Source organism: Lynx rufus, unplaced genomic scaffold (assembly GCF_022079265.1).
Source record: "Lynx rufus isolate CCGP_SWC_20201006 ecotype Redwood Valley unplaced genomic scaffold, mLynRuf1.p SCAF_11, whole genome shotgun sequence".
Lineage (NCBI taxonomy): Eukaryota > Metazoa > Chordata > Mammalia > Carnivora > Felidae > Lynx > Lynx rufus.
In genome coordinates this window covers 37,455,081-37,470,796 of record NW_025814825.1, presented here as the reverse complement: position 1 = coordinate 37,470,796, position 15,716 = coordinate 37,455,081, and the positions used below count along the sequence as shown (strand labels likewise).

General features: G+C 56.0%; 1 protein-coding gene across 1 annotated transcript in view; it reads left to right on the top strand.

The window, feature by feature from the left end:
• SLIT1 (slit guidance ligand 1) overlaps window positions 1-13,496 on the top strand; it is a 167,561-nt gene extending 154,065 nt beyond the window's left edge. The window contains exons 27-37 of the mRNA XM_047073230.1: window positions 767-891; window positions 1,194-1,291; window positions 3,926-4,065; window positions 4,251-4,344; window positions 6,718-6,855; window positions 8,157-8,394; window positions 9,808-9,938; window positions 10,388-10,542; window positions 11,621-11,909; window positions 12,237-12,448; window positions 13,258-13,496. Coding sequence (XP_046929186.1) covers window positions 767-891; window positions 1,194-1,291; window positions 3,926-4,065; window positions 4,251-4,344; window positions 6,718-6,855; window positions 8,157-8,394; window positions 9,808-9,938; window positions 10,388-10,542; window positions 11,621-11,909; window positions 12,237-12,448; window positions 13,258-13,496 — 1,859 coding nt within the window. The remainder of the gene's footprint in view (window positions 1-766; window positions 892-1,193; window positions 1,292-3,925; window positions 4,066-4,250; window positions 4,345-6,717; window positions 6,856-8,156; window positions 8,395-9,807; window positions 9,939-10,387; window positions 10,543-11,620; window positions 11,910-12,236; window positions 12,449-13,257) is intronic.
• Window positions 13,497-15,716: the final 2,220 nt, after the last annotated feature.

The following is a 15,716-nucleotide window of genomic DNA, read 5'->3' as shown; positions in this document are numbered from 1 at the left end:
ACCTGCTCATGCTTCCTTCCAGTCATCACTGAAAAGTGTTTGTTTCTCTTAATGCTCATACCTCTTCAGCAGAACCAGTATTTCTCCTTTTCTAGAAGGAGTCCTAAGCGGACACCTGAGTTAACCAGCTAGTTCTACTATTTATTCTTGTGAGGGCCTAATGCCCTCACAGGTGGTGCCCCAAGCAGCCTGGCTGCTGGCTCCTCGTCCACCTCCAAGTTCAGGGAAGAGGACCAGTGGGTCCTGGAGGGGCTGGGGAAGGCCTTGCCCGTGGTGACAGGAGAGGGTTCTTTCCTGTTCAGCCTTGGAGAGAAACATCTCAAAGACAAATGGGCTCTTTGCTCCTAAGCGTGGCCTCTCACAGAGCTGTGTCCCCTCCTTGCCAAGGCGGCTGCCCTCAGTCTTCTGCTCACCGTGACCATGCTGGGGAGCGAGAGCCGGCTTCAGTAATAGTGATTGTGATGCCCTCACGCGGACGGCTTTGCCCTGACGCCGTGTGGGGGCTCCTTGGGCGTCCAAAGCCTGCCTGTTAAGCACTTTTCGGATTAGCTTATTTAGCCAATATGGCCCCCAAGGCAGGTGCTGTTATTAACCACACTTTACAAAGGAGGGTCTGGAGGCCCGGAAGGTGGGCTTAGAAAGGGGGCGTGAACCAGACGCAGAGGAAATAAAGGGAGGGCTGAAATCTCCTTGGGGAGAGAGCTTCCAGCACTGTCTCTGAGGCTGTCTGGCCCTGCCCTCCCCTGATACCTACCCCCTGCCTCAGGTCCCCCCGCGCTGGCTGTCCAGGCCAAGTGTGATCCCTGCTTGTCCAGCCCGTGCCAGAACCAGGGCACTTGCCATAATGATGCCCTTGAGGCGTACAGGTGTGTCTGCTCCAGTGGCTATAAGGTGAGTGGAGGCTGGGGCTGGGGCTGGGGAGGAGGAGGAGGGCTGTTCGTTCAAGATCAGGTGGGGCTGTGCTGTCTTGTTCGCCACTTTGCCCACAGTGCCCAGGGCAGCTGCTTGAGGGAATGTTTAGTCAATGACCCAGCACGTGAATGAATGAATGAGTGAACGAATGAATGAACAGGTAACTCTCGGGACAGGGAGGCCTGCTGCTGAGCGGGCTGGCTGTCTCTGTCGGCTCACACCAATCCCTGGGTCCCTCTGAGGTCCTCCTCACTCACTGTCCCCCTCTCCCACCTGCCCAGGGCCGTGACTGCGAGGTGTCCCTGGACAGCTGTTCCAGCAGCCCCTGTGGAAACGGCGGGACCTGCCACCCGCGGCAGGGCGAGGATGCTGGGTTCACGTGAGTTGCCTGGAGAGGCTGGAACCTGGTGGGTGGGATGGCCCGGGCCTCCCTGTGTTGGAGGAGGAGGTGGGGGTGTGCTAGAGACCCCTCCATGCTTACCCATCACAGGTCCCTGCTGCCCAGAGAGATGCAGGCCTGCCAGGCTCACAGCAGCAGGTAGGGCGGGGGCTCCGAGCTACACTGCCCGCCCCTGCTCCAGGCCCCTCCCTGTTCGTGCCAGGTGCCAGAGGGCCTTCTGATGGCACTGGGAGTCCATGGCCAAGGCCATGTGCAGTGGCAGTGCTAAGGGGCAGTTTAGGGGTGTTTTAAACCCCTATAATCTCCACTAACCCCAAGGCCTCCAATTGGAAGTCAACCACCTGCTTGCTGTGCTGGGGCTGCCTGACGGCAGGCCCCCAGCCAGCTCCTTGGTATCAAGCAACCCACCCCCCACCCCCAGAGGTGGGAGCAAGTCCTAGTCTCCTCCCGATAGTCCCGCCTCCTGCTAGCAAGTACCGGGCCTCCCGCTATGGTCTCCTGGGTCATACAGGTCACACCTGGGCGGCCGGGCCTCCTGACTCTTCTCTGAGCTCACCACGCAAGCCCCCACCCACTCTGCTTTCCCCCAGGACCCCTCCACGAGCCCCCCACCTTCCCAGAGCCCTCCTGGACCCAGAGCTTTTCAGAGGAACACAAAGTATTTAGTTACTGAAAATAAACTGCCAGCCGAACAAATTTCCTCTTCAGAAAACGATGAGTCTACTTAGCAGGAATGGCCAAACCTGTCTCTGCAGACCTAAATCACCAGATGTGAAAAATAAAACACTAAACAGCCTCTCCCAGGTCATCACCTTGGAAACGGCGTCCGTACAATAGGCTCTGTCCAACCCCCTCCTCATTGATAGACTCCAGGGGTGGGGTTCTGTGGAGAGTGGGGAGCTAGGGGAGCCCCCTCAGACGCTTCCCGCTAGGTGGGGGTGGGAGCCCTACAGATGACAGTAGGCCCGGAAACAGTGCGCTTCAAACCTTTTTGCTCACGTGCCCCCACGAAACTTAATTCCATCCCCTCTCACACGCTCTTAGACTGACGGCTGGAATTTTTCATGGTAGGTTGAACTTTGCATTGCAAGGGAGGTTAATTTCCAGGATATTGTAAATATTAACATTGAAAGACCTCACTTTTTACTTCACTCTCATCACTTGCCAGTGGAATCTGAATAGCGCCGCAATTTGATACACTTAAAGATTACACCCACAAGCTCCTGTTTTAACTGCTTAAACGTCTTCCCTCTCTTTCTCCTCCAACTAGTATTTCCATTTTACTCCCCAACCCCGCCTCCATTTTTGTTCGCATGTGATCTGTTGTGATGCTAGAGAGTCTGTTTATTGAGCACGCTGCCATACTTCTTTGCCACCAACATGGGAATGTAAGTTTAAAGTTTTTTTTTTTTTTATTTCTTGTCACCATAAACTTCTGATGAATGGTTTCTTTTTCAGAGTCGTCATTACAATAAGCAATGATATACAATTGATCAGAACATAACTCCGCTACAAAATTTTATTGATAATTATTACAGATAACAGGTGGAGCTTTTTTGTGTGTAATTTTCTGATTCATGTGTCCCAGGGTGAATATGACAGAATGAGGACTCGGCATCCAATATATTCCTTTATAAAAATATACATATATAGCTATAAATGCTGAGAAAGAGTTGTTGAAATAAATCATTGGGATTAGATGTTTTATTGTAGCATGCCATTCAATTATTTGAAACCCTTCCAAGATTATATACCAAAAACCCCAGAGTGATGTCATCAAAAATTATTTTTATTTTTTAATTTTGTTTAAAGTTTATTTATTTTGAGGGGGGTTAGGGACAGAGAGGAGAGAGAGGGAATCCCAAGCAGGCTCCGTTCTGTCAGTACAAAGCCTGACACGGGTCTTTGTATGAACCCGCTAACTGTGAGATCATGACCTCGGCTGAAGAGTCAGATGCCGACTGAGCCACCCAGGTGCCCCCAGAAATTATTTTAATGCTCGGTCAATTCTTAATTGTCCCTTTATCTGGTGCCTGAGGGTTTTAGGCTCCAGGCACATCCCCACCTTGGACTGCAGTTGGGAGAAGTGCACGTGCCTTTCTGAAGCTCTGGGTAGGTCTGTTTAGGGAAGTGTTTGTGCAGGACTTGAAGATCTGGAAATCAATTTCTCAGAAATCTCTGACCCACAGAGCTCTTGGCAAACCGCAGGTGCTCCCCCAGCTGGAAGATCACTGGTCTCCGGGACCCTCCATGAGCTGATTCCTGTTTATCCCCCAGCCCTGTTCTCGCCTCATCCCTGACATATGGGCTAGGTGTCCTCTGCCTCTTTGTCCTCATCTCCCCGGCCTCAGTGTGGCCCCATCCTGGCCTCTCCTCTGGTTGCCGGTCTCCTTGTCGTCTCCCCGGCTAGCCTGAGTGAGCCCCCACAGTACAGGACTGTCTTGTTTACTCTAACCCCAGTGCCTAGCAAGGGCCTGGCCGGGAGTGGGGACCAAAGCTCTGGGATGATGATGGTCACAGGTGGACACAGGCTTCCACAGTGCCTCAGGAAGGCTGCTGCCCTGGCCCTGCCCACCTGTCCATCTCTCCTCACCTGCCCCCCCCCAACCTCAGGTGTTCCTGTCCCACTGGCTTTGAAGGACCGACCTGTGAGGTGAATACGGACGACTGTGTGGAGCACACATGTGCCAACGGGGGCACCTGTGTGGATGGCGTGGGCAACTACACCTGCCAGTGCCCCCTGCAGTATGCGGGTAAGTGTGGTGGAGTTTTGGCATCTGTGGGGAGAGGTGGGCAGGTGTGCCTGCCCTGAGCCCCGTTCCTGTGGGCAGGAGGGCTGGGGCCCTCCCTCAGTGTCTACAGGAGGTTTCTGCCGGGCCAGCTGCCTGGCAGAGATTGGGGCAGCTTCTCTCCTGCCTCTTCCTTGTTCTTTCCCCAGGAAGGGCCTGTGAGCAGCTGGTGGACTTCTGTTCTCCAGATTTGAACCCGTGTCAGCACGGAGCCCAGTGCGTGGGTACTCCAGATGGACCCAGGTGAGTGTTGCCCATTTCCAGGGCCAGGCAAGGACATGGGCCTTGAAGTCCCCTCCCCTCTGGTCTCCCCATTCTGTTTCTTTACTTTGTCAAGTGAGTTTGGTCTCAGCTTTACGAGGGTTCAGGGTGGTGGCGGCCGCAGCTTTGGTCAGACAGACCTGGGTTTACAGCGTGATGCTGAATGGATGCTTTGACTGCCCTGAGCCTGTTTTCTCGTCTGCAAACTGGGCACCCGGTATCTTCCTCGTGGGGTGGTTGTAAGGGTCAGATGAGCAAATGCACAGAAAGCACTTAGCTCCAAGTCTGACAGCTGATAAGTGCGCCATAAATGGCTGTTATCTTCCCAGATCCACAATTTCTCATCCCCAGTTACAAAATGCACAAAACTCTGAAGATCAAAAGTCCGTTTGATAGCAAAATCTGGTCTGACCTGAACGTATCTGGTAATAAAACCGGATGTTCAGTGACACGAGGCTACTTATAGTCACTCTTCTTGCTGCAGAAATGTGAGTGTGTGTAATTAAGGGGCTGCCCCAGATCCCGTTACGTGTTACGTAATGCTTTAGGCATTGTGTCACCTTTCCAAACCCCCAAAAGATTCTGAATTTCAAAATCTATCTAGCCCCGGGAGGTTTGCATAAGGGGTCGTTGACCGTTGTCACCGTCGTTGTTACTGGCATATATGGAAATGCATGGTCACCTGAAGACCACATAAAGGTCATGGATTTTAAAAATGTTTCCATCTGCAGTTTTGCAAACAGAGTCCCATTTTGGGGAGCCCGTTCCACTGGTCAGGACAAAACAGATGGTCAGGGTTGAGGCCTGTGGCTGAGGGACCCAACCCCAGCCACTCAGGCCAGGGTCAGGGGTGGAGTCTCTCAGGAAGCCCACTGTCCAGCAGGAGCCGCCCAAGGACAGTGGCAGGAAGCAAGAGACCGGGGTTATTGAGGTCCAGCCTGAGACTGAGGGGTGCATGGGAGCCCCCACCCAAATGCCGCCCAGATGCTGCACTTGTGGGGTGCTGCTGGGGGGTGGGGTTGCCATGGCAGAGGGGCAGTGGCAGCTCGAGGGGTGTGGCTGCCGCTCAGAGGGGCTGGGCCTCAGACATAGACTAAAGCAGGACTGCGCGCAGTCCCTCGCCCTGTGCTGGGAAATGAGCAGAGAGCAGCTGTGTGGTGCCTGTTCTCGCTCTCCTGTCTTTGCGGGCGGGTGTAAGGAACTCCGCTGTGCCTGCAGCTCGGCGGGTATTCAGTCCCTGAATGACCGAGGGAGCGAATGTAAACGAGTGGGCGGAGGCTCAGCTGCAGCAACATTTTCCAGACTGCAGCCCAAGACCCAGTAGTGCATTGCGATCAATAGGGTGGGTCAAGAGTACCGTGAAAAACTAACATTGAGAAGCAACATGCCATTTTACGTAGTAAGGAAAAGTATTGTGGCGTGAAACCAGCTTTAGGGGTGCGTGTGTGTGCGTGCTCACTGGGGTAGGAAGGTGTCGCTTACAGCCTGGAAAACCGGGAATGAATAAAAACATCCAGGCGGGGGTACCTGCCTTCCAGGTTGCGTGGTTGAACCGTGGAGTTTGCAGTTTAAAGAGTTTCCAACGGGGAATCTCTTGATGATAGCTGGGGGTGCTTCCTGGAGGAGGTGAGGTTATTGGCCAGGCTGGACTGGGGCAGGGAGAGAGGAGGGGGATGTTCCAGAATCAATAGGTGTGAAGGTAGGGAAGTGCTGGTGGGTGGGATGGGGGTTGCTGCCAGTGGAGACCAGTCTGACCACAGGGTGGGCCCGATGTGGGGGGAGCAGGCCAGGGGGCATCTTGCGAGGCTGTGACTGAAAAGTAGGTGGAGGAGTGCGCTCCTGATTTGATAGGCAAATGGTTGACCCCCAGGTCACCGAGGCTGGGGGCTGGGCTGGAATCGCTGAGAGGGGGCACCAGCCCTGCAGAGGAAGGGCCAGGAGGCTGGTCCAGTGGAGCTGGGGAGGCTGGAGAAGAGGGCAAGATGAGCCCCGGGATTCAGGGCCTTGTGCTGGGGAGCAGCTGGGCAGGTCGAGAAGGGACTGAAGTTTGGCCTCGGTTGTGTGGTAAGTGGCCAGGGTGGGTCTTCCGTGACTGGATCCCCATCTCCTCGTGCCCCTCGGTGTCCATCCTCCCAGCCCGGAAGCTGCTGTCACTCAGAAGCCCACACAAGCTCCTTTCTTGTGCCAGAAAAGCGTACCAGGACGGGCTGGGGGCATCTTTCTCTCCAGAGCTCTGCTTGATCTCCTGGGTGTCCCACAGACACGCAGGCCTTGAGGTTCTCTGTCACGTACACACAGCCCCTGGGCCCTGTGGGCTCGCGGCTGAGTGAGGCACTGATCCCCCCACGCCCCCAGGTGTGAGTGCGCATCAGGTTACGCAGGTAACAACTGCAGTGAGAACCAGGATGACTGCAGGGACCACCGCTGCCAGCATGGGGCCCGGTGTGTGGATGGAGTCAACAGCTACTCTTGCCTCTGTACTGAAGGCTACAGGTGAGTGGTCCCGCTGTGCCCCAAGTGACTGAGGCCTTCTAGCCTCCAGCCGCTGAGCCGGCAGGAGGGAGCCAGGGTCAGAGCCTGGAAGTTGGATCCTGGGGTTTTAACCAAGGCTCTGCCATCCCTAGCTGTGTGGCCTTGGGGAAGTTACCTAATGACTCGGATCATAGGCACAGGGTCCCTAAACTGTTTGGTTGAGGGAGGGGGTGGTGGGTACAGATTACTGGCCAATGCCCACCACATCCTGCCCAGCAAAACCTCTGAAGACACGTCCTAGCATAAAGGTCATTTACCTTCACAGCCTGACTTCTCTGAAAAGTTGGGGGTGAGGAACACCTACCCTCCTTCTGGCCACCCACCTCCCGTGCTCTGCTTGGGTCTTTTTTTTTTTTCCCCCATGGTTTTATTGAGATACAATTCACCCAGCTTCAGTATATAATTCAGTGGCTTGTACTCTATTATCAGGATTTTGCATGCATTAACCATAATCAATTTTAGAACATTTTCATTACTCCAACAAGAAACTCCATACCTCTTATCTGTCACCCCACCGCCCCCCATCTCAGCTCCAGGCAACCAAGAATCTGATATCTGGCTGTAGAGTTCCTTATCCTGAAGATTTCATATAAATGGAATCATACAATCTGTGGTCCTTTGTGACTGGCTTCTCTCACTTAGCGTCATGTCTTTGAGGTTCATCCATGTGGGAGCATGTATTAGAACTTCATTCCTTTTTGTGGCCAAATAGTATTCCGCTGCATGAATAGACCACACTCGTTTATCCATTCATCCGCTGACAGGCATTTGGGTTATTTCCGCTTTGGGCTGTTGTGAATGCTGACGCTACAGGATGTATGCTGTGTCAGAACTACCTGCCGGAAGTACTGTCCCCTCTTGTATTTGTTTAGTAATTGGAGTCTTCTCTCTTTTGCTCGTGTCTGTTTTTTCTTTTCTGTAAAATGGGCAAGAGTCAAATTTGCTAGCAGACTTGACTGCCACGAGCCACGAGTGCTTCTCAAACTTTAATGTGCACACGATCTTGTTAAGCAGATTTAGGTTTTCCATTTCTGACAAATGCCCAGGTGATAGCTATGATGCTGGTCCAGGGACCACCCCTGTTTCCTACCTTGTCTTCAGTATCCTTCTGGCTTGTTCTCTCGAGGAAAGTGTTCATTAGGAGCATCTTCTGTTGCTTTAAGGGTCCAGTTTCCCAAGATGTTTAGTGATTTCTCTCCAGGACTATGGGAGAGAAAGATGTTGCCTTGCCCCTTCTTTGACCTGTATCTTTTCCCTCTCAGTGGGCAGTTCTGTGAGACCCCTCCCCGCCCACCTGCCCCCAGAAGCCCCTGCGAGGGGACTGAGTGCCAGAATGGAGCCAACTGTGTGGACCAGGGCAGCGGGCCGGTGTGCCAGTGCCTTCCAGGTTTCGGCGGCCCCGAGTGTGAGAAGTTGCTCAGTGTTAACTTTGTGGATCGGGACACCTACCTGCAGTTCACCGATCTGCAGAACTGGCCACGGGCCAACATCACGCTGCAGGTGCGTGCCCAGGGCGCCAGTCACAGAGGGGAGTCAGGCCGCAGGGGGCCGTGGCCTCAGGTCCGAGCATCAAGCGGCATCCTCGCCCAAAACTGGGAGCAGCCTGTGTCAGTCAAACGCTTGGGATGCGGGTCAGGCACATCTGGAAATGTTATCAGGTCACAGAAGCAGTCTCAAGGCAGGGCCAGAAGTGGTCTCCTGGGTGACCGGGTCCTCTCCCACTATCCAGTCTCGCCTACTCCTGAGCTTCAGCCTCGAATGCTGCACACGGGTTTCTCCACGTGGCTAGGACACAGTCAGGGTTGGCTCTGGGCTTGTATCTTTGGCCACCTGTCCCTGGGGCCCTTATTTTGCCATTTCGTGTCTTGAATTTCATCTCAGAACATCAGTGTTTCGAGGGCAAAGAGCGGGTCCCACTTGAATGGCACTGTTTGCTAAACGTTTCTTGGGGAGGGAGAGGACAGTGCACATCACATGATAAAAGTTTGCGTCTCCTCTTTGGCCATCTCCCTCTTCCAACAGCTGCATTCCCTACCCTGGCAGCCACTTCTCCTCTCTGTCCTCTTCTTTTCTCCCAGAGCCCTTCAGCCTCCCGACGTGCTCACTGTGCTCTCCCCCACTTTATCACCTCTCCTAAGTCTTGCCCATGTACACTGTCTATACTGCAACAACACAGCCCAACTGCTCAGTAAAATAAAATTCACCACACCCTCCCAGCCACTGCCTCAGGCACCTCCTGCTGTCCCCGTCACTGGCCTGTCTTCAGTCCCATTCCCATCCCTGGACCAGTCACTGAGTCCAGCGAAATGGGTGCTATGAGGTGTCCAGCCTGGGCCATGTGCCAGCCCTGTATATGAGACCAGGGAGTCAGGCTGTCTACCAGAAGCAATGGGGGAAGAGGGACAAGGCAGGACCATCGTTTCTACGGCTTCACAGAGGGCTCCCCCAACCAAGGCAACTCCAGCTTTTGCTCACACAGATTCAGAGACCGGTGCTACCTCCTGAGTGGCTTGGTTGGGTGGTCATGGCTATTAGCCCTCTTCACCTTGTCCTCTCTGTGGCTCCCAGAGGCCCATAGAACAAGCTACCCTGCATCGATCTGACTTTCCTCTCCGGGCACATAGTCAGTCCTAAGGTCTCTTACCTGCCCCTTCTCACCCGTCGTTTCCAGGCCTCAGCTGGTCTGTCTGCCTTCTCTCTGTGGCCCTGGCCAGCCTGGCAGTGGATGGGATTTGAACCAGGGGCTGCCAGCCTCTGTCAGCATCCCCTTGAGGATGTGTCCCCTGGGCAGCCAGGGGAGGGCAGCTCTACGCACAGCATCCCTCTTCCAAATGTGGCTCCCCCATCTGTCCCACCTACCTGTGCCACTGCTGGGTGGGGTGGGGTGGCAGAGAAAGTGCCCTTGCCCATCAGGTCTCCACGGCAGAGGACAACGGGATCCTGCTGTACAATGGGGACAATGACCACATCGCAGTGGAGCTGTACCAGGGTCATGTGCGTGTCAGCTACGACCCAGGCAGCTACCCCAGCTCTGCCATCTACAGGTAAGGCTTCCTCATACCCACCGCCCTCCCTCAGGGTGTCCCGGGCCAAGAGCAGGTGGTTATCGGGACCTCCAGAACCTGGGCTGCCCATGTAGGAAGATACAGTATTTGCGCCCATCTTGGAGCTGAGGCTGAGATCGAGGCCTGAGCAGTGGACCGACCCTTCCCTATCCTACCTCCTCCTCACAAGGGGGTCTGTAGTGGGAAGGGGAGGGGGGATAATTTGGAGACCCCTGCCCCAAACTGCTCACCTTTCCCTGGGGAGTCCCAAGAAGCAGAGCAGGAGGGGCCAGGCCCCAGGCCACCGAGTCCCCATGGTCTCCTCCCTGAGAGATGTTACTCCCTGGAAAGCAGCTGCTGACTGGTGGCATTTTTGGGGAAGGGCCCAGGCAGGGATGGGCTGAACTGAAGCCCATTCCCTGGGGTGGGGGCACCCCCTCTTCTTCTAGTGCTGAGACGATCAATGACGGGCAGTTCCACACTGTTGAGCTAGTCACCTTTGACCAGATGGTGAATCTCTCCATCGATGGAGGCAGTCCCATGACCATGGACAACTTTGGCAAACACTACACACTAAACAGCGAGGCCCCCCTCTACGTGGGAGGTAAGGACCTGGCCAGGTAGAGGCTGCGGTTGGCTCTCCCCAGGCCTCCCCATCAAGCAATGTGACAGCCATTCCAGGTGGGGCCTCTGTTGCTTTCTGGCCTGAGTCTTGCCAGGACAGCTGGTGCCCAGGCCACCGGATGACAGGGGCATTCCAAGCTGCCAAGGGATTGTCCTTCCTGGCCTGGAGCCCAGGCTGCTGTCAAGCTCAGACCAACCAAGAAGGATAGATGCCTAGGTTAGCCTGGCCTTGGGGGAAGCCTGGAACTTTCCTAGCTCTCTTCCAAAGTGGGTACTTTCCCTCTTGCCTTTGGGCCAGAAGGGGCTTGTCAAGCATTCAGGGTCCATTCTCAGTCTCGGAGTTGCTGTGAGAGACCCAGGCACCCAGCAGGAGTCTCTGCATCAGCTGGGGACCTCCCAGCTGGCTTTACATGCTTTGCAGGTTAAATGCCCTGTCTGCCACTCGCCAACATTTCCAGGTCTGAACAAGTCAGGTTTCTGCAACAGTGGGGCTTTCTCAGTGCTGCAGAGGGCCTTGGTGAGACTGCGGGCAGGTGTGAAGGAGAGAGCCCTGGGCTCTACTCCCAACTCCGCTGTTTGTTAGTCGTACAACTTCAGGCAAATCACTGACCACAAGATGGGTTTCAGCTACTCCTCCCTCAAGGGTTGCTGTGATCACCACGACAGCAGGTGACAAAGCAGCATGCACCTTGGTTCCAGGCCCAGGTCCTCTGCTGCTTTTGGAGTCTTTGGGAGGTGAAAGCTGGTATCCCAGAGGGCGGGAAGGGTGAGGGCAGACTTTAGGCACCCAGAGCTTCCTTTGTCAGCTGGCCACTGCCAAGCCTGGCACCTGTGGGTTCTGGTCATTGAGGGAACAGGCTTTCCTTTTTGTTTTCTGGGAGAGGAGTCTGGACCCTCCAAGGTGGCAAAGGATCTTGGCTCAGGGTTGCAAAGACAGAAAGACGGAGGCCGAGGGCGGGAGGGAACACTGTGGAGATGCCCAGTGGACCGAGGGCGGTAGGGTCAGACATGGTCTGAGCCTGACTCAGCCCAACTCTGCTCGCTCCTACCCACCCAAGGGATGCCAGTGGATGTGAACTCAGCTGCCTTCCGCCTGTGGCAGATCCTCAACGGCACCAGCTTCCACGGTTGCATCCGAAACCTGTACATCAACAACGAACTGCAGGACTTCACCAAGACGCGGATGAAGCCAGGCGTGGTGCCAGGCTGTGAGCCCTGCCGAAAGCTCTACTGCCTGCATGGCATCTGCCAGCCCAATGCCACCCCTGGGCCCGTGTGCCATTGTGAGGCCGGCTGGGGGGGCCTACACTGTGACCAGCCAGCCGACGGCCCCTGCCATGGCCACAAGTGAGCCTGAGCTGGGTTCGGGGAGCCCTCACCCCTTGCCCGTCCCTTTCCCCATGCTGAGGGCTGCTGCATAGACTGTATTTTTAACACCCCAAACTGGAACATGTGGCCCAGCACAGGGTTTTTTTTTTCCATTTTTTCCCCCCTAGTTTTCAGTTTTTATTAACAGGAAGAGGTCCCTAGGGATACAGAATCACATTTTTCTCCCTTTGTTTCAGTCTTAGGAATAGGATAACCTCCCTGGATGCCAAAGCTGGGGGTGTGGGTTCCCTGGGATTGAACTGGCTCCAGCCTATTCTCATAGTACCTTTCCTCTGTCCCCTCCAGGTGTGTCCACGGGCAATGTATGCCCCTCGACGCTCTCTCCTACAGCTGCCAGTGCCAGGATGGGTACTCGGGGGCTCTGTGCAACCAGGCTGGGGCACCTGTAGACCCCTGCGGGGGCCTGCAGTGCCTGCATGGCCACTGCCAGGCCTTAGCCACCAAAGGGGCGCACTGTGTGTGTGACCCAGGCTTTTCGGGCGAGCTGTGTGAGCAAGGTCAGGGGCCCCCCTCCTGACATGCCCTCTCCAGGGCCCCTCCCCACAACTTGCATTAGTGACTTGACTTTTCCTCCTCCAAACCCTGGCATCCCCTCTGTGCCTCCTCCCCTCTCCTCTCCCACATCTTGGGCTGCTCTTGGGCCGTAGTACCTACTACCCTCTAGGCTCTGACCCCACCCCCAAATGGTTCGGCTTGCCCTGAAGCCCCCTTATCCAGGGCAAGTGCCCCTTCTGGCTGGGGTCTCTCCTTATCGATGGGGCTTCCCAGGGGAACAGCTCCTGCACAAACCTCCACATCTTGGCCCCATCACCTTGCGACCCAAGAGCAACAGGAAGTCTGAGGGTTGGGGACTCTTTCCCAGGCCCTCCCTGGCCCGTGTAACCAAGATGTTTCTGCTGGGATTGAGACTGCTGAGGCTAGGCAGAGGGAAGCTGGAGAAGTCCAGAACTCAAGCACCTTCAGGGGCCCTTAGGCCCCTGCTCCTGGCACAGATTCCTTCTCTATTGTTCTTGCCTCCCCAGTCTCCAGCCTCCTCTTGCACTCTTCCAGCAACTGGGAGCCCACTTACCTGACAGCCTAATCTGTCCTGGAGGGCCCTGGCAGCTAGAACGTTCTTCCTACTGACTGGCCTATGGGCCCAGAAGGAAGCCTGTGCATGTGCATGTCGGGTGGGGTCGGAGGTGGAGTCTAAGCGCTAGAGGACCTGGTCCTTGGATGCGCCTCTCTGCCGCCTCCGGCCTCCCCGGGGCCGGCGCTGGCCCATGGGTGTGCCCTGAGGCTTTCTCTTGGTGTCTGTCCTATCCAGAGTCCGAGTGCCGGGGGGACCCTGTCCGGGACTTTCACCAGGTCCAGAGGGGCTATGCCATCTGCCAGACCACGCGCCCGCTGTCGTGGGTGGAGTGCCGGGGCTCATGCCCAGGTCAGGGCTGCTGCCAGGGCCTGCGGCTGAAGCGGAGGAAGTTCACCTTTGAGTGCAGCGACGGGACCTCTTTTGCCGAGGAGGTGGAGAAGCCCACCAAGTGTGGCTGTGCCCTCTGCGAGTAGCGCCAGGCTAGACGGGGAGGGGTGAGGCAGGCGAGAGGGCACAGCTGCAGTGAAGCCGGGTGGCCCGCAGTGGGGTGGGGGTGCGGGCCATCCTGCCTGTTCTGAGTGGCAGGGCCTTCTGGCCCCACCCCACAGCAATCTCTTGGGGGGTGACCAGGCCAGCAGCTGGGGGTGGGGTGGGGTGGGTGGGCGTGGCCCGGGCTTTAGGCCACCCTCTCCGGAAGTGCCTTGCACAAACAGGCGCTTAATAAATATTTGTTGAATGAATGTGTGCTTGAGGTCAGGCCAAGAAGTGCACAGAATGATGACCCTCCCCGCCACCCACCCTGCTTGCCTACTACCTGGGTCTGAAGAAGGGACTGGCCCCTTCCCAAAACAGCCTTTCCCTCTCGCCAGTGGCCCACACTGCCCTCAGAAGCCCCCTGTCCCCTGCAGATAACTTTGAAGCCTCCCCTGGGGCAGCCAGCCAGGATCTCTGCTTTTTCTGCTGCTGCAGCATCTGCCAGCAGTAGGCCAGGCTGCGCAGGGGAAGGGCCCCCTCCTGCTGGCCGGGAAGGGACTAACCCTTGCCTCCTGGGCTGATGTAGCACTAAAGCCACTGCTCAATGGGGAGTGAGGCTGTGGCTAGAGGGTCCCTTAGGACCAGACCCCTGAATCCTGAAGTTACGAGTTGACCATTGTAGCTTCAAAAACGTCCACTGGGTCTGTTTGGAGTGGCAGTCCCACCAGAGAGAACAGGCGCTGGGGAGGTTCTTGGTTCCAGCAGAATAACCACCACCTCCAGACACTGACCACCAAAGGGGCATTGGTCCTAGGCCTTCCTAGCCCCTAGCCAGCCACAGGATGCTGTCAAGCCATTGGCAGGGGCAAGGGGGTGTGGTCTAGGCTGCTTAGCCAGGGAGGCTTCCCCTCCCCCGGAGACTGGGTCCAGACCCCCTCACCGTGCAGGCCAGTAGGGAGCAGTGGTACAGGCACCAGGAAACCTCTGCTGCCTGTCACTCTGGGCAAACGTCTTCCCCATCTATGGTCCTCTGTCTCCTAGCTGTCCCATGGGGAGGTGGTTTAACTGAACATACATATGAGCAACGTAGACCTTCCCACTGTGGCTCCGGAAGGGAGGCTAGAGGAGGTAGAAGATGCATGTTCATGAATTACATCAAGTATTTATGTGCCTAACTGGGCTGGCACTGTGGGTGTTCTGCTCTCACGGACAGATATGAACTAATCGTAGAGCATCACAGGAATGACCAGGATGCCTGGGAAGAGTTGAGCCAAGCAAGGGCTCCGACCACTAGACACTGGCCCAGGCTAGGGCTGCTTACCCCAGGCGTTTGCAAGGAAGGACTCTGTGTTTGAAGAGTCAATGAATATGGGCCATGTGACTACAACTTCCATGCTTCCATGCTTCTCTTCCATGCACAATGAAAACACAGATTATCTTTGAGCTTAAATAGCAAGCTGGCTAGAAGATAGGTCACACTCTCCAGATGTCTCCCCAAGAGAGTGTGCCCCCAGGGGACGCCAGTGGGCAAGAGGAGCAAGCATGTCCCTTTCCTGGCTCCTTCCACCTGCAAACAGAAGACAGGGCTGGGGGAGCCTGCTGGGTGGGGCTGAGGTGGTAGTGCACCTGTGTCCTCAGCCACCATGGGCGGTGGGAGGAGCTCCTGGTGTTGAGCGGTAGAGGGCTGGAGCCTCTGACAACTGAGGAAGCCTGGCACGCTCCACTACACCAGGACTCTGGCCAGCGAGTTGAGCCCTGGAAGCCCTGTAATGGGAAGAGGATCCTGCCCTGCCCAACTGCAGAGGCATTTTCATGGCTGGATCTGCTTCTCACCAGGGACCTGGCTCTATTTTCTTGTGGTTCTGAGCAGGGCCACGGTGCCCTTCTCCGTGGACAGCAGCCTGGGCCTCGAGGGCCTTCTCCTAGGGCTGCACGGCATCCCTCTCTTACCTACAGTTTCTGGACCACGTGGGACCCTGGAGAGCAGCTCTAGTGCTAGGCAGGTACTGATAATATGGAGGAATGTTCAAGTGCAGCTGGCACTTACCCCTTCCACGGAAGAGAGGTGTTTGGGCCAACCAACCCCGAGACACTTACCTTCCTGTGGCCACCACCATTCCACCACTGCCCTGGAGTAGAAGTGGCTTCCTGGGCTTGAGGGGCACTAACCAGCAGCAGCCTCTTCATCTGCGGATGGGTGATGGCTGCCAGAAGTCCTG